Genomic DNA, 22,282 nt, shown 5'->3' with positions numbered 1-22,282 from the left:
TCAGTGCAGGGGGCTTTGCTTCTTGGCCAACGTATCTGGGGGAGACATGGCCAGAGAAGAAGATGAGTAGACGAGGAAAAAGGGCAGGAGAGTGTGAGAGAAGGAAACCTTGGGGAAGGTGAAGATGTGGGAGCCAGTGTCCATGTTGTAAAAGGAGACAAGTCCGGCCTCATAGTCCACAAAAACCCCCACAACCGAGAGAAACTCCTGAGGAAGGGAGGTTCGTGGCCAGGTAAGAGCCTGTAAGCCTCTGTCGGCGCATTTTCTGATGCCCCAGAATCCGCTCTCGGGCTGCAGCCTAATATTAATGTCTCTCGGCACATTTGCCAGACAAACTCCAAACTCGCACAAACTACTTTCTTCTGCCACATCTACTTCAAAGTGATGTCCTCCTGAGGTGAAGCCTTCACAGCCCAGGACACAGGGGATGGCAGTAAATCTAGTGGCAGAGAGCGGCTTGTTCTGGGGACAGCCACCGATCACCTTCCTCCCATCCTCAGACACAAATAGGTCACTATGAGCTGTTTCCGGATCCAGAGTCACGCTGACTGCAAAACAAAGTCAACAAGCAAAAGGGTAAGGGATATGCATTTTCTGGACTGAAAACATCGCTTACTGCATATAAAACCAACCTGGGTTCAAATGCATCCGTTGCTGTTGGTGCAATATACAACACTTACTTCACCTCATGATTCTTACTTTTCTCACCTCTACAGTAAAAATGATTGCTATAGGAAGGCTGACAGCAAACAGTACAACACCCAATGCCGTGCTAATGTGAAAGTACTGAGCACAGGCAAATTTATTATTATTATTTTTTTATAGCTGGTGGGAATGCATGCTGCTTTTTTCACATCAGTAGCCTGGCAAAAGGCACAAACAATAATGCTGATATGAACTTTATTTCCTTCAAAATAAGAGCTGCAGGACAGGAGGCTGCAGGACTACAAAGTTCCACAGCATTGTTGTAGCCCCCAAAAGCCATTGCACCATCACAGGGATAATCATGATACACCTGTGGCAATATGAGATAGCTTAAAGGTGATGATGTTATAGAAGGATACATTCTACAAATGAAATTTTTTACAGGGTTTAGACAGAAAGCAGGTAAGGAACTGGCCTTTCATGCAGCCCAATTCAATGCTTGGCATCACATTGTTCTTCCAAGTACAATCAGGAAACGCTGCCGAGCACAGGACCAGAAATAGTGCTGCCATGTGGGATGCTAAATCCCAAAGAATATACAAGACGAATTAAATTTGTACAAAACCAAGGGCACAACGATACCCTGTTATTTGGAGAAGTGACGTACAGAGCACTGGAAAAAAAAATTGCAAGTTTTTTAATGTTTTCCTACTTATACTCTTTCATGGTAATCAATTTCTAGAAATTATGTTATTTAGAAAAATATCAATGATGACATTAAAAGAACAAGTAATACCTCATTAGAAGATTTTACTAAAGAAGCATGGACATGTTATAATACTTGATCAATGGATAAAGTACACATCAACTCAGTGTGATATGGAAATGATTTACATAAATCTTGCTTTTCCTTAAATTCAAACACAGAGATGCTCTTTGGGAAGTTTTTACTGTTACTAATATTCAATTCCATATATGAATACAGCTCACTAACTCTTTCTCTGAGGCTCATAAAGTCAAAAATATCAGAATTCAGAATATTTTACTAGTCCTATAAGTTGATCAATACCTGTGCTCAAAGTCAGTCATTATCAACAACCAATTCTGGATATTGATGGTTCACATGAATAAAATGGATCAAAACTTCTGCATCAAATCAAGTGCTCACATCAACAATAGTATAAGGCCATGACTGTAATCAAATTCATTAATGTTCCTATAAGAAATCATAGATTCAAACTACATTCAATAATATTATGAGAAGTTCCATATTGGTGCATTTGGGGCCGTGTGGAAAACCAGAGAAAAGGTGTCATTTCTGTCATTCCTGCCTTCCTTCCTGTAAGATTCCACTACTTGTGAATGAAAAGGACCTGAAAATGTTTACGGCAGCATCAGTGGGATGGAATGCGTCTATTTCACTATGGAAGACCACATCCTGCTACCTCAGCTGCTCTAGAGACTATATCCTTCTAAGAGCAGCATCTGACAAGTTCTAGCTCACACTGAAGAAAAAATTAATCTTCTGCCAGCTTGGAGTCCAGAGGAAGTGGATGAAGCTTCTGTGCTGAGCTCCAGGAGTGAAACAACAGAGGCCAGAACTTCTAAATAAAGAAATGCCCAGGAGGCTGGGCTTCAAAGTCATTTATGCTATGAGCAGGATCTCCAGAAGCAGAGGGAACACTCAGCTATTTTTTAAATTAAATGTGCTTTTGTCACAATGAAGCAATTTTATTCAGGAGAGATAGTGCTTACCTGTACAAAGCAAAGTAGATAGAACACAGCGCCTCCAAGGGGCAAACCTAACGCCAGAGTGATCTAGGGAAATGTGACTCGCACGCATGGAAGTAGTGACATGGCTCCAGCCAAATTCCAAAGCAGCCTAACTGCTGAGACATTTGGACATAGCGTCTGTGTGCCATTGTACCTTTCAAGGATTTAAACATATTCAAAAAGAAATTGCGGATATTATTTAAAATAATAATAATTAGCAATATTGCGAGTCTCAGGACAATAAGATAATGGCTGGATCCTTCTGAGAGCGGCTTCTAAGAAAGTCCCAGGCCTCTTACCAATAACCATAAAGAAATGAATTCCAACCTCAACTGGAATTAGCTTGGAAGAGCCTTCTCCAGTCTAGCTTCCAAATGAGACTGTAGCCCAGTCAACTCCTATACTGCAGCTTTGTGACACCCAGTACAAAAGACCTACAGTTGTGTCCTAGATTTCTGGTAAATAACATTATAGTTCTATCTCATTTATAAGTCACTAAATGTTTTTGTACCAAAAGATAATTAATTTTAGTGTAATGGATAATCCTCACCTACCATTCTTGCATCTCTAAGTGATACATATGTGGAAATAAACGTCACCCCAACAACGTTCTAAACACATCAGACAGTTTCACTTCTTTAACTTCTATGACAATCCATTCAACAGAAAACTGGTAATTATTGCCTTTACCAAACAGGCACATGGGTTACGAGGTGATTGTTCTGGACTGACACAGTACAATGACATGAAGGGTCTTCACAGATGAACAGAATGCTAAGGTCCTGGCCAAACACTGGGTCATACAAGGAAGAGTGTGACACTCCACTGAAAATAATTTTTCAGTGTCACAAACACACTTTGTGACTCTGAGCCTCTTAAGGGACTTCATTTTGTCCCTTCCACTCTTACAATTTAGGGCATACATTACTTGACTTACCTTGATATCTCTTTAATATTTTCCTCACGTCAAAGTAAAGCTCAGAAACATTACACACAGTATGAAGGTCCAAAGAGATAGCCTCTGGCAATTCTAGCTTCACATCAAAACTCCTGAATAAGCAGAGCCAGAGATGCCATCAGAGGGACTTGCTGTTAGTCTCTAGAGAGCCACACCCCTGCCCACCTGCATTCACACACCACTCACCTGCTCAAGGCGAGTTTCACACCCTGTCGAGAAACAAAGACCAAATGAGACTGTAGAAATATCAGTATTTCCTGGGGCTTGTCACATGAGGCTACTCTCTATAAACACTCTTCAAGTACTAGGAAAGTGAACACAGGTTTAGATATGAATAGATTCCTAATACTGAATTTGCATCCCAGTCTCCAAAGTTTATTTGCATGGTGCCATGTCTGAATAGCTGAACCTTTTATTTCGCTTATAGAAAATTCTGGGGCCATGCCTAGCAGTGTTCAGGGATATTCCTAAATTATGTTCTAGAATTTCTTCTAGTGAGACTCTGGAAATATTTGTTTCCATAAGTTGCATTGAGGAAAATATGGGTACAACACTCTAAGATTCGAAACTCAAAGCATCTTTAATGGTGCATTCCCTGGGCAAAGACAACAAACATATACAAATGTGACTTCATCAAGTTAGAAATTTCTGTGTGGCAAAAGAAAAATGAACTAAAACTGAAAGATACACAACCAAATGGAAGAAAATATTCAACTCAACACACCAGGTAAAGGACTACTACACTGTATAATATATAAAGCACTCACCAACAGCAACAACAAAAATATCCAAAATGCCTATTAAAACATGGGGAAAGGAAATGAACAGACACTTCTCTGAAGAAAACAGAGGGAAGGCCAATAGGCAGATGACAAAGTATTCATCATCACTTCTCAGGGAAGTCCAAATCAAGGCAATGAGATTTATTTCACTCCAGTGAGAATGGCACATATCAAAAAAAAAAAAAAAACTGAAAGCAATCTGCATCAGTGGGGAGGTGGAGAACAAGGATTTCTCATCCACTTCTGCCAGTCTGCTTCAACCCCTATGCTAAACAGTAGAGAAATTTCTCGGAAAAGTAATAGAGCTTCCATATGACTCAGCCATTCCACTTTTTGAAATATACTACCAAGGCACAAAAACATTTATTCCAAAGGACATAAGCAAACTATTATTCAATGCATCATTTCACACAAGAGCTTGGATACCAAGGTGTCCAATGATAAAAGAGTGGGTAATGAAGGTATGATCTATTTCCACAAAGAATGCTAGACAGCTGTAAGGAATAATGAAATCATGCAATATGCTATAACTTGGATTGAACTGGAGACTATCATGTTAAGTCAAGTACCACTGTAACACTCTCATCCCATTGTTTTTTTTTTGCTCAGCGGGCACCTGTAACGTCTCCATGGTGAGACCTGTTGTTACTGGTTTTGGCCTATTGAATACATCACAGGTAGCTTGCCAGTCTCTGTTGTGCTGACAGGATACTCTCGGTAGCTTGCCGGGCTCTCCAAGAGGGATGAAGGAATCAAACCCAGATTGGCCGAATGCAAGACAAACGCCCTACCCACTGTGCTATCGCTCCAGGCAAGTAAGTTAGAAGGGCAAGTACAGCATGGTCTCACTTATCTGTAGACTAAAAGGAGAAGAGAATGCAAGCGAAGGAAGGGGAAAAATACCTAGCTTACACTTGACCTAATATTTTAGAAAGAGAAATACAAGGAAGGAAAGAATGAAGGTGGAAATAAGAAAAAGCAGGTGGGAGGTAAACACAAAAGAGCCAGAGGCATCAGGCACATTGGCAATGTAGAGCTAAGGTTTATGTATATATCTAAAGCACACAGGTAATAACACTGTAAGCATAAAACCACAAACTTTAATAATCAGCTTCAAAATGTACTTGGCAAGGAGGCAAGCTGGGAGTTGGAGGGAACCTGGGAATATCGATGAAGAGAAGTGAAAATGGGTGGTGGGATTGGTGGTGGAAATCGTATACCGAAAACTCTGTTAAGAACAAATTCATAGGGGCCGGAGCGATAGCACAGCGGGTAGGGAGTTTGCCTTGCACGCGGCCGACCCAGGTTCGATCCCCGGCATCCCATATGGTCCCCCAAGCACCGCCAGGAGTAATTCCTGAGTGCAAAGCCAGGAGTAACCCCTGAGCATCGCTGGGTGTGACCCAAAAAGCAAAAAAAAAAAAAAAAAAGAACAAATTCATAAATCATAGTACCTTAATAATATATATTACCTCCATCAGATTCTGGACCGAGTCCTGACATTTCCTCTCAAGTTTCAGGATTTGGTTTTGCAGTTCCTGGCTTTGTTTTTCGAGATTGTCTTCATCTTCTTGCAGTTGCCTCGAAATCTGCTCATCTTCTTCCCCCAGCCTCCTTAGAAACTGATTCTCCTCCTTACACAGAAAGCTACGGAGATTCTCAAATTCAGACTGAATTTTTTGTCTCTGAAGTGTAACCTTCTCCTAAACGCAAGAAATTTCAAAATAAAAACCAAGTGTTGTTTCTTAAGTGAATAAATGAGTAAAATAAGATCTGTCAACAACTGATTACTATGGAGAGCCTCCACGGGACCGTGCTTTGCAACAATAGTTGCACTGTGCTTGTAAATTGCACCTTTCTTGGTAAACAACACCTGTGTGCTTCGAAAACCATTCCTAATAAGGAAACAGGATGTCTTGCCACGCCCATAAGCTGTAACTAACCTATCAGATGCAGACACGTGGGCGAAAACAAGCAGCGAGAGGTATATAAGGAGGGAAGCTGCCTAGCTAGGGCTCCCCCTGGTTCCTTTTCCTTAGTTCGTCGTTAGTCCATGCTTCGTTCGTCCTTTTTCCTGTTTGCATGAGAAGGTTTCTTAATAAATAGCTGGAAGAAGAATCTCCGGGTTGCGTGTTTTCTTACAGCTGGCGTCCCTGGGTCGGCACGAACTATCAACTAAAGGTAAGAATAAGCGTTCGGTGTGCCCCACTTTAGAAGGTGAGCGGGAGATCAGGATTTTTTTGTGTGTGCTGCGGTTTAGAATCCTAGCAGCAATGCCCCACTAAGATGGGACAGATTCTGGGCCTTCCCAAGATCTTTCGTATTTTCTCGAGCCAGACTGAACAGGGCAAGTCATTTGTGGATTTCGTTCAGTCTCTCTCCCGCAGAATAGGAAACCCGGAACTCTACGTTTCCAGAGACCAACTCCGGTCCTGCCTTAAAGTAGTTTATGAGGTTAACCCATGGTTCCCAGACGAAGGAACTCTAGAAAGCAGGATTTGGAGACAAGTTAGGAAAAATGTCTATAAGGTATCTAAGAAAGGGACTGAGATCCCCGTGGAATTCTGGACTACATGGGAGATTGTTAATTCTATTCTCCTATTTTTGAATAGTGCAATTGATGTGGAGAACATTAGGAATAATACGGCCTCAGCTCCTCCCACACCTAAGTCTCGAAAGGGTTTTCATAGGAAAAATACTTCTGAGGCTGGTGAATATAGCTCTACTTCCAGTGTATTAGAAGGAAGTGATGTGGGTTATGAGTCTGCTGCCACTTACTCAGATTCTGAGTCGGAGAGTGACTCAGCCAAGCGGCCTCCAGACCGCTCGGGACATGCTCCCAATCGCCCAGTCCAGGCAGAGAAGAAGCAGCATCCATCTTGTCACAGGTTAAGGATGGATTCTCTCAGTCGTTTCAAACAGGCCTGTGTCTCGTACGGGCCTACATCTCCGTACTGTAGGGAGTATCTTGCATACTGGAGTAAAAAATCCTACTGGGTACCTCAAGATTTTCACATGGTTGCTAAGACATGCTTAAGCCGTTCTCAGTACTTGGAATGGAGAATGTGGCTCTATAATGAGGCCAAGGCAAAGCTTCAAGGCCTAGGCCATGCGGGACAAAACTTTTCAGGTATTCAGTTGACTTGTGAGATGTTAACTGGTGAAGGGAAATGGCGCGACCCAGAAAGGCAAGTCACCTTGCCTCATGCTGTTCTTGCTCATGTGCGTGAAATAGCCCTGCGTGCATGGGAGAAAGTTGATGCAGAAGCAGAATTTAAGGGAAGTTTTAAAAGATTTTCCAGAGAGCCTCAGAACCTTATGTAGATTTCATAGGAAGGTTGATGAAAGCCATTGAAATGCAGGTTAAAGATAAGGCAACTCAGGAGCTGTTGACTAAACTATTGGCCTTTGAAAATGCTAATAAGGATTGCCAGGCCATTCTGCTCTCTATTAAGGAGAAGGAAGACATATTTGGGTATTTGGAAGCATGCAGGAATGTTGGCTCTGCTAAACATAAGGTACAGGTCTATGCCTTACAGAGAGAAGCTCAGAAAAGATGTTTTAATTGTGGAAAACCAGGCCATTTTTGTAGAGATTGCAATGCGCCCCCAAGCCGTGTTACGAGAGCATGTCCTGGGCCCTGTCCCAGGTGTAAGAAGGGAAACCACTGGGCCAGAGACTGCAGAGCCAGACTTACACCTCCGGGGCCCTGTCCCCGGTGTAAGAGGGGAAATCATTGGGCCAGAGATTGTCGCTTTAATTTTGATGTAGTGGGTGACCCCAACTCGGGACACCTGCAAGGGGACCAGCCCCAGGCCCCTCAAAATCAGGAGATGTTCCCAGTTTCAGCCCCTTTCCCCAGTGTGGAGTTTCAGAGCTCTAATCAGTATAATCGCTGCAGCCAGGGACAGCAGGAAGCGCAGCCTATTCCCTGCCCCGATAAAGTTACTACAACCCCTTTTCAGTATAGAACACTGCGGCCTTAAGCCCATCACCTCTGCATTTTTCAGTGGATGTATGCAATGTTAAATCAAATACAAAAAGGAAGTATTTTCTCACTTGAATCCAGCAGGAAAAACTTGGGATTTTTTCAAAAAAACCCCATTTATCATTTCCTCTATCATTCGCCCATCTCCTATTCCTGATGCTCCAGTATATTATATTGATGGCTCTGCCTCAGGGAAAGGCGGAATTTCTGGACCCGCCCTGACCACAACAGTAAACACTAACTATACCTCTGCCCAGCAAGTGGAACTTGCCACTTTGGTGTATCTACTCTCCCATGTGCCAGGACCTGCTAATATAGTCTCAGACTCAGCTTATGTGGTTGGTCTCTTCCCTGGCATCGTGACGGCTGCTCTAAATGCCCCCAATCCTATAGTCCAACAATTACTTGAGCAGCTACAAGCGCTTTTACAAAAGCGCTCTGAACCTGTTTTCATTACTCATATCAGATCTCACTCTGGTCTTCCAGGACCTATGGCCCAGGGAAATGAAGCCGCTGATCTCTTGGCAGCACCAATTTTTACCTCTGCTACAGAAGAGCACCAGGCCTTACACACAAACGCCCGGCGCCTTCATATTCATCATCGTATCCCAATTCGAGAAGCCAGGCATATTGTCCGTGCTTGCTCTGTTTGTGCCCCTTTACACTGTACCTCCCATGTGGCAGGGGCCAATCCCCGAGGTCTACAGACCAATGAATTATGGCAAATGGATGTTACTCACGTCACGTGCTTCCCCAAGAAGCCTTTTCTCCATGTAACTATAGATACTTATTCTGGCTTCACATGGGCTGTTCCCATGACTTCTGAGAGAACCAGAGCAGTCTGCTCCTTCTTACTACAATGTTTTTCTGTCATGGGCGTTCCCTCTGCTATTAAAACTGACAACGGCCCAGCCTATACTAGTAAAGCTTTTCAAGATTTCTGTGATGAATGGCAAATTAAACACATTACTGGAATCCCTTACAACCCTCAGGGTCAAGGCATAGTCGAACGTGCCCATAGAACCCTCAAAACACAGTTATTGAAAATTAAAAAAGGAGGTATGCCTCCACTTGATTCCTTGTCCCTGACATTGTTTACTTTAAACTTTTTAAATTTACCTCAGGGAGAACCCTATACAGCAGCTGAGAGGCATTTTCAGGAAGATGCACAGACTCAAGAAACTATTAACTCTCCCATTTGGATTAAAATTGACAAAGAATGGGTAGCAGGGAAACTCCTCATTCGAGGAAAAGGCTATGCTTTTGTTTCAACAGATGATAACCCCGCTAAGAAACTTTGGATCCCTTTACGTCTTATCAGAAGCAGAATTCAAGCACCTGATTTGGATCTCAGACCGCCAGAGTCTCCTGATTCATCGCCAAACTGACTCCACCTATACCCTTTCTGGTGGATGGCACAGCTCGGACCCCGTGTTAACCCGGGCCAGGGGTTCTGTTTTGTGTTTTTTCCACAGGTCAGGGCAGAACCAGCGTGGATTCCTGAATGCCTGACACGGAAGACTGCGCCTCCAGTAGACCAAGATGTGCAAACTGGTGCTCGTGCTCAGCCTGATTCCTGTGATATGAGCTGAAGCAGCAGCTTCCTGGGCCATTGCTACAACATGGCCTGCTTTAACGCCTGTGCATAGATTTCCCCCTTCCTTACCCATCTTGATAGGCCCAGAGTAGGAGTCCCCTCCATTTATCAAAGAGGGGGTGGGAGCAGACTGTCCTTATTGCTTCTCGCTGCTTTGGTTTTTTGCCTGGTGTCTATACAAAATGCAGCAAGAACAGCTATTTACAAAAGCGTGATATTTACAGGCATTCGTGGCCCTGGAGGCACAGCAATCCCCGCAGCTTTGGCTTGCAACTTTGAAATAATAATCTCGCTTAGAACAATCAGGTTAGCTGGATGTAGCAAAGGTATTATGCAGCTGAGAGCCCTTAACTGCAGGGGACCTCCTGTAGTTGAGGAGTTTGAAAGGGTGCACTATACCCCACCTGACCCTTGGACCAACCTAAGACAGGGACCTACAAGCGAGAGGGCTCCCAATGACGGGTAAGGCCAAGGGGGCCGAGGTTGCTACGCAGACTGGCTGTTCTAAAACAAAAAGGGGCAACTGTGGAGAGCCTCCACGGGACCGTGCTTTGCAACAATAGTTGCACTGTGCTTGTAAATTGCACCTTTCTTGGTAAACAACACCTGTGTGCTTCGAAAACCATTCCTAATAAGGAAACAGGATGTCTTGCCACGCCCATAAGCTGTAACTAACCTATCAGATGCAGACACGTGGGCGAAAACAAGCAGCGAGAGGTATATAAGGAGGGAAGCTGCCTAGCTAGGGCTCCCCCTGGTTCCTTTTCCTTCGTTCGTCCTTAGTCCCTGCTTCGTTCGTCCTTTTTTCCGTTTGCATGAGAAGGTTTCTTAATAAATAGCTGGAAGAAGAATCTCCGGGTTGCGTGTTTTCTTACAGATTACTATTCAAACTCAGTGAGAAAGAAAATGCTGACTGTTTGGAAAATGGGAGTAACCCCTGAGCATTGCTGGGTGTGACCCAAAAAGCAGAAAACAACTACAAATATTCAATATTTCACCAACTGACATTATGATAGAGGTGACTTTAGGATGAATTAGAACTTAAGCAAAAAGCAAAGCAAGCTTTAAGTGGCGCATTAATGGGGTGTCCTGATGTGTCAGTAGTAACTAAAGTTCTCCCCAGAACTATCCAAGCCTCAACAGTGAAGAAGAGTTTACCATATGAACACAAAGGATCAGAACAGAGGTTAAAAGGGATCCTTGAAAGGGCAAAAGCCTCCCTGGCCAGTAGGGTCTGAATGCAAATCTTGGAATCCAGCTCCATTTCCATAAAGGTCGTGATTTGAGATTGTTTGAGCAAGGCCTAGAGTCACATGGTCTTGCAGCTTCAGGAGCCTGAATGACCAGCACTGCCCCCACAGTGATCCTTTAATCGTGTCTCACAGTGGCAGCCTTCTGAACCTGGAAGACTGAGCGTTCAGCCTGTATTGTGCTAAATGTGTCCAGATGATAAAGTTAAGACATGCAAAAGAGTAAAGTATTTTGAGATATTTTAACTTGAATCCAATCAAGTATCATTCTAGATAAGGCGATAACACTATTCTGTTTTTGTTTGTTTTGTTTATCTTTTTCTTTTAATTTATTATTTTTATTGAATTGCCATGAGATATAGTTACAAAGCTTTCATGATCGGGTTTCAGTCATACAATGTTCCAATACCCATCCCTCCAATACATGTCCACCACCAATATCCTTCATATCCCTCCGGCCACCACCCCCACCCTGACTATGGCAGACACTTTTCTTTGTCTTTTTCCTCTCCCCCTCCTTCTCTCCCCATCCTCCCCTCTCCTTTTGGGCATTATGGTTGAAAATACAGATACTGAGATGCCATCATGTTTGGTCCTTTATCTACTTTCAACACTCATCTCCCATCCAGAGAGATTCCTTCCAGCCATCAGGGTCATAATGGTCCCTTCTCTACCACAACTGCACTTTCCACCATCCCTTGAGATAACACCTTACACCACAGAGACTGGCACACATCAAAAAGAATAAGAACAAGCAGTGCTGAGACAAATGTGGGAAGAGAGGAACTCTCATTCATTGTTGGTGGGAATGCTGACCGGTCCAGCCTTTTGGGAAAACAATATGAGTATTCCTCAAAAAACTAGAAGTTGAGCTTCCATAGGACCCAACAATAACACTTCTGGGAATATACCCCTGGGGTTTAAACACACAGCAGAAATGACATCTGCATTTGCATGTTCATTGCAGCACTGTTCACAATAGCCAGAATCTGGAAACAATGCGAGTGCCCAAGAACAGACGATTGGTTAAAGAAACTATGCACATCACACAGTGGAATACTATGCAGCTATTAGGAAAAAATGAAGTCATGAAATTCGCTTATAAATGGATATACATGGAGAGTATCATGCTGAGTGAAATATGTCAGAAGGAGAGGAACAGGCATAGAATGACTCCACTCATTGGTGGGATATTAAAAAAAAAACACACACAAGCATATTATGAGACTACACCCAAAGACAGTAAAACAAATGCCAACATTAATGGTCCACTCTAGATTTAACAAATCAGCTGTGTGGTTCCAAAGTTTTACAGACACGAAGAACATCAACTGTTACTAGTTCAGTAATATAAATATTTTGTATATTAATAATGCTGTTTGGGGCCGGAGCGATAGCACAGCGGGTAGGGTGTTTACCTGGCACACAGCCGACCCAGGTTCGATCCCCGGCATCCCATATGGTCCCCCAAGCACTGCCAGAAGTAATTCCTGAGTGCAAAGCCAGGAGTAACCCCTGAAGCATCGCTGGGTGTGATCCAAAAAGCAAAAAAAATAAAAAATAGAATAAAAAAATTTTTTAATTAAAAAAAAAATAATGCTGTTTGTTCAGCATTTTTGGTCATTTTATTTTTGCATTTTGCACTTCCCAGGATCTATTATTTTGGTCAAAATGTATTGGTGCAGTTGAGGGTATTTTAATTTTTGACTCTTGGTTTTTTGTTTTGTTTTTTGTTGGAATATTTTTGATGTGTGAATGTGTATGTATTTGTGTGGGTTATGTATGTAAACAGTGGAGAACAAATTGGAAAACAGTTTTATTTATCCTCCTCCTTCCCCCCAGTAGAAATAAAACAAATCTTTCCAAAAAAAAAAAAATTAATGGTCCACAGCCGGAAGTCTTATCTGCTTTTTTGACTAAGATATGAGGAATCCTTGTCAATTACTGATTAGAGCTAAAATAACTGTAAAAAGGTTTCTAGAAATGGAAGCACAAGTGTCATTAAAAACAAATTCTAGTCTCTAGGTTTCACCAATTTGGTCTGGTTGAATAACAAAAATCCATCATTCAACATTTGCCCACTCATCCCCAGGTTGTTCTACGATGAAAATAGGTTGATCAGTAATTTCAATTTTTCTTACCTCCCATTCTGTTCTCTGTTTCCTTAGGAACAACTTCAGATTGTTACATTGAGACTCATCTTCCCTCAATTTTGTCACTGCTTTCTGTAGCTTTTCCTGAAAAATTGTATAATAAATGTACATATTTTACAACTTTTTCTAAGCATCTAATGGGAATCCCAGTACAATAGGCCATTGAGTGTAAAATAACACGCAAAGTACTCTACCAGTTACAGGAACATTTAATTCTTGTTGAACCTACATATTTGTAGAGGAAGCAAGGTGGTCTGGATAATGATCCCCTTGACAACTCTGAGAAAAAAATGGTTATTGTTTTGTTTTGCTTTTTTGGATCACACCCGGTGATGCACATAGGTTACTCCTGGCTCGTGCACTTAGGAGTCACTCCTGGCACTGCACTGCTTGGGGGACGATATGGGATGCTGGGAATCGAACTCTGGTCAGCTGCGTGCAAGGCAAATGCCCTACTCGCTATGCTATCGCTCCAGCCCCCAAAATAGTTGTAGTTTTAATGTCAGTTCTTGCTCTAGGAATCCAAGTTTAGAACAGAATTAAGTTCTTATTCCAGGGACAATAAAAAAAGGTAGATATCTGACCTGTGATTCTAGAATGTGAGGGCCCCGCCCTGGCCAGCAGGTAGGACCCTTTGTGGGGCTGAGAAGGGGAGGCAGCCGAATGAACAGATGCAGAGACAAAAGGAGGAGGAAAAGGAGAGAGAGAGAGAGAGAGAGAGAGAGAGAGAGAGAGAGAGAGAGAGAGAGAGAGAGAGAGTTTATTCACTGGCAGCTACAGCATTTATACTTGTCTGCTGGGAGTGCTGGGAGGCAGTGGTATGGTATACGTGCCTGGACCCCCGTACAGGTAGTGGTCAATCATAGATCGTGACATGTCCATTTATATGTAAACAATGGCGGAGCAGTAAGGTCAGCAAGGTCAGCAATGGCAGGAAGTTTAAGTAAGCCTCTGTTTGAGAAGATCCAGGCTCTGTCTTACTTGGACATAAGAGCCAGGATTATAAATTGGCTCCCTACAAGAATGTCTACTGGCCCAATGCCAGTATACGAGAGCCACTGAAGTCTTTCCAGAGAAACGCTGCACACACAACTAGGTCACAAGTAGTAAGTATGATGGAATAATAACTGATACTCAGACGACCAAAGGTAGATAATTTGAAATACATGACACTTTCTGTTATGGTGGCTGAGAGGGAAAGAGCACGAAGTCAGGAGCAGAAACAACACATGCAGGAGGATGGCTGCTGATCCTTTAGAGGATGGAACCGTGAAAGCAATAAAAATTATTTAGATTCCCAAAACTTGCCTTTAAGAGGTTCTCATTCTTATGGAAGCAATTTTAATGTGAATCAGATTTAGTATGTTCAATACTGAAAAAATTGTTCCATGTCCTCTGAGTGTTCATTATCCTGTAGCTGAAAGAAGCAGCCCTAGAAACTTGACAGAAATGGATTGTTGCCCTTGCATGAACCCAGTGCTATCCTATTCTATGTTTCACACACATCATTATCATCAAAGCTGTAAAAATCAAGAATAAGGTGTTTGGGCGGGAGATGAAGTTATTATTTATTCCATTTATGAAAGCATACCTATTATACACAGACAGGTGGGAAAACCAAGTCATAAAGACTGAAGAAATTTTTCACTAGTTACCCAAGGAGTTAGTGTCAAAACTAAGAGTTTAATTAATGCAGGTTGACTCCTTAGATATCGTCACTCTGTGTGTTTTTTCTTTTATTAGTACGCGGTGGAATTGGTTTCAAAGGAAATAGTCTGTTTACTGTTCTTAAGTTCTTCCTTGCTTCACAAATTTGCTGGAGGGCCTCTCCTCTGTGGGCCAGATGTCAATAGGATATGAACTGAGAAAGGATGCAGAACCCTCACACAAGAACACTTACCCTTGTGGGAAAGAAAACACGTATCCCATACTAGGCACTTTTTCATCAAATGTAAAAAGGGCACAGAAGGAATGAGACAGCAGAATCAAAGTAGCTTCTCCCTTCCCCCACAGAAAAAGGCGTACTTCCTTAGATGCTTTTAAGTAAGGTATTCGTGACTTTTAAGATGAAACTCATCCCAGACTAGAGTTAGTACAGCAAGTAGGGCATTTGCCTTGCACGTATCCAACCCATGATTCCCAGCATCCCTTACGGACCCCCAGGCACTTCCAGGTGTAATTCCTGAGTGCAAAACCAGGAGTAACCCCTTTTCATCACAGGTGTTACCCAAAAAGTGAGGGGGGGGTGCGGGAGGAGATGAAACCCATCCCTTAACTTCATCCTGCACAGCAACCATTTGAAATTATATTTATTTCTCTTCTTGAATCTTAATAGAAACTGCCCTTTCACTCATCATATGGAGTACTGAATCTTACTACAGATGTTTTCTTTGTTTTTGTCAGGTCACCTCACATCAATATTATCTTCAATGCACAATGTCAAACCCTCAGCAGCTAGTTTACTGGGACCTCAACAGACGTTATGAGCACAAATTCCATGCTCATGTCATCACTGTCTTTCCCACACACCCTAGCCTGAGCATCCTTTGTGCTGCATGTGCATTTCTGCTCATGTGGGTCCTCTGTCCAGGATACTCTCTCATTTTTATGCTTTTATGTACAGTCAACTTTTTCAAGCCCATCAAGAATTTGAGAAGACTTTGGAAAACCTCCTCAAAGATCAACCCAACTCATGGTTCCCCTACCATCCCCTGAGGAAACTCTAGGCTATTTTCTTCAGCTCACTTGTTTACCTTACTAAACTGTGGCATAGAAAAGTAGGGTTTCTATTCCCCCAGATTTTTGTATTCTGTCACACGGTCTAACACATTGTATTTTTTCAACGTATGTACATGATATAAGGTCATAAAACTTGCAGCTGCACACTAAATTTTGTGCACACTAAATTCTAGACAAGAATTTTATCACAGTGAGTATGCCGACAAGTCTGACTTCCAATGAGAGTCAGAATTTACACTCAGGCACTGGTTCAGGGGAGAGTGATCATTAACTAATTAAGGTTTAGCCAATGACATAGTGAAAGCGTTATTCACCGATATAAGCATGGACCTCAAAGGGAAAATCTCAGTTCTCAGGGACTCACACAAGAGCAGATGCCTGAAGCCCCCTGACACACACGCTCACCTTGTAGTCTTGGCAGACATCTTCAGCAAGCACCAAGACGTGTCCTCTGTGCTGCGGCTTTCGTTCACAGCACAAGCAGATGAGCTGGTCATCATCTTCACAGTAGAGGTGGAGCTTCTCTCCGTGCTCCTCGCACAACTTTTCACAGCTCATGTTCTTGATGGTTTCGATGATGCTTTGCAGCTTCTTGTTGGGTCGGAGACTCTCTATTTGAAAGGTGTGCATACACAGGGCACAGACATAGATCCCCCCTATCGGTAGGTCCCCTTGCTGGTTCTCGATGATGCCCATTATGCACTCATGGCAGAAGCTGTGCCCACAGTCAATGACCACGGGGTCAGTCATCAGCTGCAGGCAGCTGGAGCAGGTGGCTTCCTCCCGGAGTTTCTTGATAACCGAGGCCATGCTTTCTTTTTGAAATATTCCAATATTTAATCTGTAAGCAGAGATGAGAGAGAGAGAATTTTCTAGAGATAACCATACACTTTTCCTGAACTCTTGTCCCTTTTCACATGAGTTTTCTCTCAAAACGAAAAAGAAAAAAGCAAGAAATTGGACTTGAGAAGACAGGTAACATGCAGCTTGTGGAAGTGATATCCAGTAACACAGATGGCATTTGAAATGAAATAGCGAATATTAAATGAAAGTAAAATTTAGTTGTTTCATTGTATTAATAGTCACAGTTTAGTTGCTAAATGACTGCATGTGGTTGTATTTATATAATAGACAGATTAAAAAAAAATCCCCATATTGAAGAAATCTTTATAGTCAGCACTAAAAGGAACAAGAAAGCACACAGGCGGTCTCACAAAACTTGCAGCAAGACAAAGAAGTGTGTGAAGAAATGTGCAATTGTTTAATCCTTGAAGCTCAAAAAATAATAGTACAGGGGAAACTTCGTGTTGATTTACTTAGCAACACATAAGTAAGTAAGATGGTCTCCTGGAAGTTCAGGAAGATTAACTGGGAGTTGGTAGAACCCACGACACGAGGAAGGAGGAAGAGATGGAAGGAGCTAAGTGTCTGTGGATTCTGGGTGCTAGATCATCCAGTGTCCGTAGGGGAGGGCTTTACAGCACAGTCAGGAAAGAGTCTAGGAACACGGGAGCCAGCTACCCCCTCCCTCCCAGGCCGCTGGCAAGGGAGCCTGTCCCTGCTCCGCCTTCCTGTGAGTTCACAAAGTAAAATGGGGGTACTGCTATGATTAATTATCTGCATTTGGTGGCCGAGAGCCACCTCCCATCCTCCCCAGCATAGAGAGATGGGGACCACAGCCTGATGGTGAAAATGGCCCATTTCATGCAGAGCTGCCGACATATTTATAGAACATCTGAGGGGATCAGACCTGTAGGACTGCATGTCCGTGTGATTTGCAGAGGTAAAACATTGCAGCAGAGGCAGTTGTCTGGGGGAGATAAACTCAACGAGATGCTCTGTCTCCCAGGGATATCCATGTTGCTTTTCTATTTCCTTCTAGTCGTATATCAAACAATTAAGTCAAACAGTCAAACAATTAATTCTACTTCTTTTCTTTTCGTTTCATTTCTTTTCTCTTTTCCTTATTTATTTATTGGCTTTTTGGGTCATATCCAGGCATACACAGGGGTTACTCCTGGCTTTGCACTCAGGAATTACTCCTGGCAGTGCTCAGGGGACCGTATGGGATGCTGAGAATTGAACCCAGATCAGCCGCATATAAAGCAAATGCCCTACCCACTGTACTATCGCTCCAGCCCCTAGTTTTACTTCTTACCAATACTTGCAGCCATTTGGATAAACACGGTAAGAGACAAAGATCCCATAAACACAGTAAGAGACAAAGATCCCAACACATAGTTCCCTGGGCTCTGAGAGCAAGCAAAACTTTTACCATAAATCCCAGACTAAGTCCTCAGGACAATTCTGCTTGTCCTTCCCCAAAGGGGGTCCTGTCTCTTAAGTCCTAACAGTTTGCATCAAGATCATGCATTTATGCTTTCTAGATTGTCCCATTTCCTTGCCAGGGTAGCTTTGCCACTCGCCCCAGGTCCATCCCAGTCCCACAGCGGGACCTCCCTTTTGGGATGTTCGGAACTTCGCAACTGAAGCCTGAGTCAAATAATTATGACTGACTTGTGCCCAGGAGTAAGTATGTTTCAGTCAATGTTTCGATTATGTTTAAATCAACTCCCAAACATTAGGAGCACAGCATTAATGGGTCTTTCTGTGCTTAACCAAAGAATACTGCTCTATAGTATCACTGTCACTGTCATCCCATTGTTCATCGATTTGCTCGAGCAGGCACCAGAAGCATCTCCATTGTGAGACTTGTTACTGTTTTTGGCATATCCAATACGCCACGGGGATCTTGCCAGGCTCTGCTGTGCGGGTGATATACTCTCGGTAGCTTGCCAGGCTCTCCAAGAGGGGCAGAGGAATCGAACCTATAGTAAAATATAAAAAAACTATAGGGGAAATAGAAAAGCAGCTACAAATGCAGCACTTCAAACACAAAGCAGTATAAATGCAAAGTTCAGAATTACCAGAAAGTTTTGACTTGTAAGTAATCAGGACTGACTTGGGGAACTGAGACAAAGAGAGGTAAAATACAGAGGAAAGGTTAAAGATAAACTTTAAATCAGGGATGCCAGCAAGGACACAATAGGCTTCTCTGGGAGGAGGAAAAGGGGCGATTCACAGATAAAACCTAAAACACTTTGGGTTAATAGCCAACATCTCCCCCTTTTCTCTTTACAAAATGCAAAAACTAAAATAGAACGAGGAACAGTTCCATCACAAAACAGTCTCATTTTTGTTCTAAAGCTTTAAGCTGCCCCTGGACCCAGAGCAGTCCTTGTTGCAAACTGTCCAACTGTCCTGGAAAGAGTCATTTCGTCACATTTTGATGAAATCATGAGTCTGGATAGAGGTTTGAAGAATTGTTTCTGCAAGAGCAGTGGTAGTGGTCACAGCAAGAGTCCCAGGAAAGCAAAAATCAGGAGTTCGATGAATTGCAGGGAGCAGGCAGGGAGCACTGGAGCAGAGCATCACAATTTCTGTCAGGAGTCCTTTAGCAGGGAAATGCTGCCATTCTCTGATCAGATTCACAGGCAGTCATACATGTAACTAGCTTATATGTGAGAGAAAACACTTATTTTTTGAGACTTTGAGCATCACGGGCTTGATATGAATCGACGCATGGGGATGGAGAGAGACACAAGGAGAAACTCCAAGACAAACAGGTATCCTAGAGAGAAATTAGAAGGTGTTCCTATTAAAAACCATTTCCTTCCTCCTTCAGGAACTGAGGCACCTGTGAATTCCAAGGAGAGGGTAAAAGTAAGGAGTTGTTAGTCCAAAATAAGGGGCCCTGGCATTGTTCATGCACAACTTGTAAGAGAAGGGTATAAGGAATGTTCTTAATGTGACCTCATGATATGTTGAAGTGAGCTAGAGGCCTTTATCTGGGGTCCTATGTCCTGGCTCTTCCTCCACCTGTTAGAATATAAGCATAGACTTTTGCTCCTACAAGGAGGTTGTCCACTATCTTTTTTTTTTTTTTTTGTCAATTTTAAAAACTAAGTGTTTCCTGAACTTTTTCTCACTCACAAAGTTGCAAGAATCTGCTACCTGGAAGAGTCGACAAATCAATTTAGCAAGTCTTCTCTGCTGGGCAGAAGTGTGAAGACCTCACTGTGGAGGTCAGGGAGGGTCTGGCAATCCAGTCTCTAACTGAGGCGGAGCTGACTGAGCTGGGAATGCATCATTAAGAGAGTATTCATAAGATTTTTTTTTTAAGTAAAAAAAATAATGTCAAAAACAAGAAGTCAATTGGGTGCATACCCGCTTTATCTTTCTTAATAACTGTAGCAAAGGCCATGGACTGGAGCAATAGCACAGCGGGTAGGGCCAACCAACCTGGGTTCAATTCCTCCTCCCCTCTCGGAGAGCCCGGCAAGCTACTGAGAGTATCCCGCCCACACGGCAGAGTCTGGAAAGCTCCCCATGGCATATTCAATATGCCAAAAACAGTAACAAGTCTCACAATGGAGACATTACTGGTGCCCGCTGAGGGCTCCCGGGATAGCTGAGCCCCTTTACCCAAAGTTCTGCTCATTTTGCCAACACAAATCCACCAATTGACACAGCTCTTTGATGCAAAATTTTCTCACCTTTGTCCTGGCTCAATACCTGCCGCCCATTAGGTGCAGAGTTCCGCATGTCCCATAGCTCCTTGTTCCCAGAGCTCAACCGCTTGTCTCTGAGTCAGCCTTGTCTCTGAGCCAGCCTTGTCTCTGAGTCAGCCTTGTCTCTGAGCCAGCCTTGTCTCTGAGCCAGCCTTGTCTCTGAGTCAGCCTTGTCTCTGAGTCAGCCTTGTCTCTGAGTCAGCCTTGTCTCTGAGCCAGCCTTGTCTCTGAGCCAGCCTCTAGCTGCTCTCCACGAGGGGTGGAGTCAGGGATGGGTAATGCCTTTTCCTTCGCTGTCATGGAATCTTCCAGTAACCAGGAAAACCTGATGTGCTGCTTGTAAGGTTCATCTGCGCACACCCCCTTCACAGCCCTCCCTTCACACCCGGAATTTAGTCTAACTGTGTCAGGGCAGGGACTAGCCAAGGCGGCGCTGCCTGCTGTGGTGGGTTGCAGTGAATCTACTGACTGGAGCACTGAAACTTTACATGGGGAGGAGGGCTGCGGCTGGGAATGCACCCCTGGTTTAATGGGGCCTGGCCTGGCCCCCTTGCTGGCTCCCCAAGGTCGAGTCATCTGTGGCCTCAAACCTGGCGTGGCAGTCCCTAGCCCGGCGGTTCCCTCTTATACAGCAGACAGGGCCCGTCCTGGTGGTCCTTTCAAAACAGTAAGTTGAGGTGTGTGGGGGAGGGGAGGTCTCTGCAAACCCTTGGAACGTGGCCCTGAGGCAGGCAGGCAGGCAGGCAGATAGGGAAGGCCCCTCCCCAGGAAATGGCAATAAATTTCCTGGGAAGTCACAGCTCTGACGTTGCAAAGGCTAATCTGCAGAAAACAGGAACTAAGGCCTCCTAAGCCCCTCACCTGGTGCCAGCAAGGACCCTGAGGAGATGGGACCCTCCCCCCATGAAGGGAATTCCTCGAATACTCTAGGATCTCTCCCTTAGTTCAGCTAACTTTAGTAATTCAGCGCAGAGAAGACTTTAGAACATTCCAGAGAAGATACTCTATATATTCTCTCTCTGTCTGTCTCTATATCTGTCTGTCTCTGTCACTGTCTCTCTCTCTGAGACAAGAACCCAGTAATTCTGGGTCTCCTCCGGAGTGGCAGAGGCAGATCCAGAGAAAGTGACCATCTTTCTCCTCCCCACTTCACCCATGGGGCCCACCGACATCAGACTGATTTCCTGCAAGTAAAACATTTATTCCTACGATTGAAACATTTATCCTGAGCTTGTCTCAGTACCGCACAGGCCACAAGAGCACTGATAAGTGCCTGATGTTTGATTGAACCGACATTCCAACACCCTTTCAAAATTCCCCAGTATGTCCCCCTTCTCCTTAACGGGGCGCAGACCAGCCTGGCAGTCCTCATTAGCATTATCAAAGGCCAATTGTTTCGACAGGATTTGCTGAGTCACTACATAAAGTCTGCAAACGTTCCAAGGCACCCTGAACTATCCTTATATAGCTTCCCTTAAATTCAGCATCTGCATCAATCTTCTCCCAGGGCAGCCCCAGGGACGTGAGCAAAAACAGCATGAGGCAAGGTGACTTGCTTTTTGGGGGGTCTGTGCCGTTTCCCTTCACCTATTAAGATCTCCTAAGTCAATCTGATTCCTGAACATTTTCGCCCAGAATGACCTAGTTCAACAAGTTTTGCTTTGGCCTCATCACTCAACCACATCCTCCAATGCATGTACTGAGACGGGCTTAAGCATGTCTTAGTGGCCACGTCAAAATCTTGGGGTACCCAACATGCACTTTTACTCCAGCTATTAAGACACCCCTTGCAGTTTGGAGATGTGGGTCCCATAGGAAGCACAGGC

The 22,282-nt window shown here is 43.6% G+C and overlaps 1 protein-coding gene across 1 annotated transcript; it reads right to left on the bottom strand.

The window, feature by feature from the left end:
* LOC129401587 (E3 ubiquitin-protein ligase TRIM38-like) lies at positions 1-16,695 on the bottom strand. The gene is made up of 6 exons (XM_055124279.1): positions 16,291-16,695; positions 13,135-13,230; positions 5,631-5,861; positions 3,563-3,585; positions 3,356-3,468; positions 1-548 (listed from the first exon to the last, which is right to left on the bottom strand). The coding sequence occupies exons 1-6, from the start codon at positions 16,693-16,695 to the stop codon at positions 1-3; spliced, it is 1,416 nt and encodes a 471-aa protein (XP_054980254.1).
* Between the last annotated feature and the right edge of the window lie 5,587 nt (positions 16,696-22,282).

The sequence above is a fragment of the Sorex araneus genome, chromosome 2 (genome assembly GCF_027595985.1).
Source record: "Sorex araneus isolate mSorAra2 chromosome 2, mSorAra2.pri, whole genome shotgun sequence".
In the NCBI taxonomy this organism is placed as follows: domain Eukaryota; kingdom Metazoa; phylum Chordata; class Mammalia; order Eulipotyphla; family Soricidae; genus Sorex; species Sorex araneus.
This window is presented reverse-complemented; position numbering and strand designations above follow the sequence as displayed.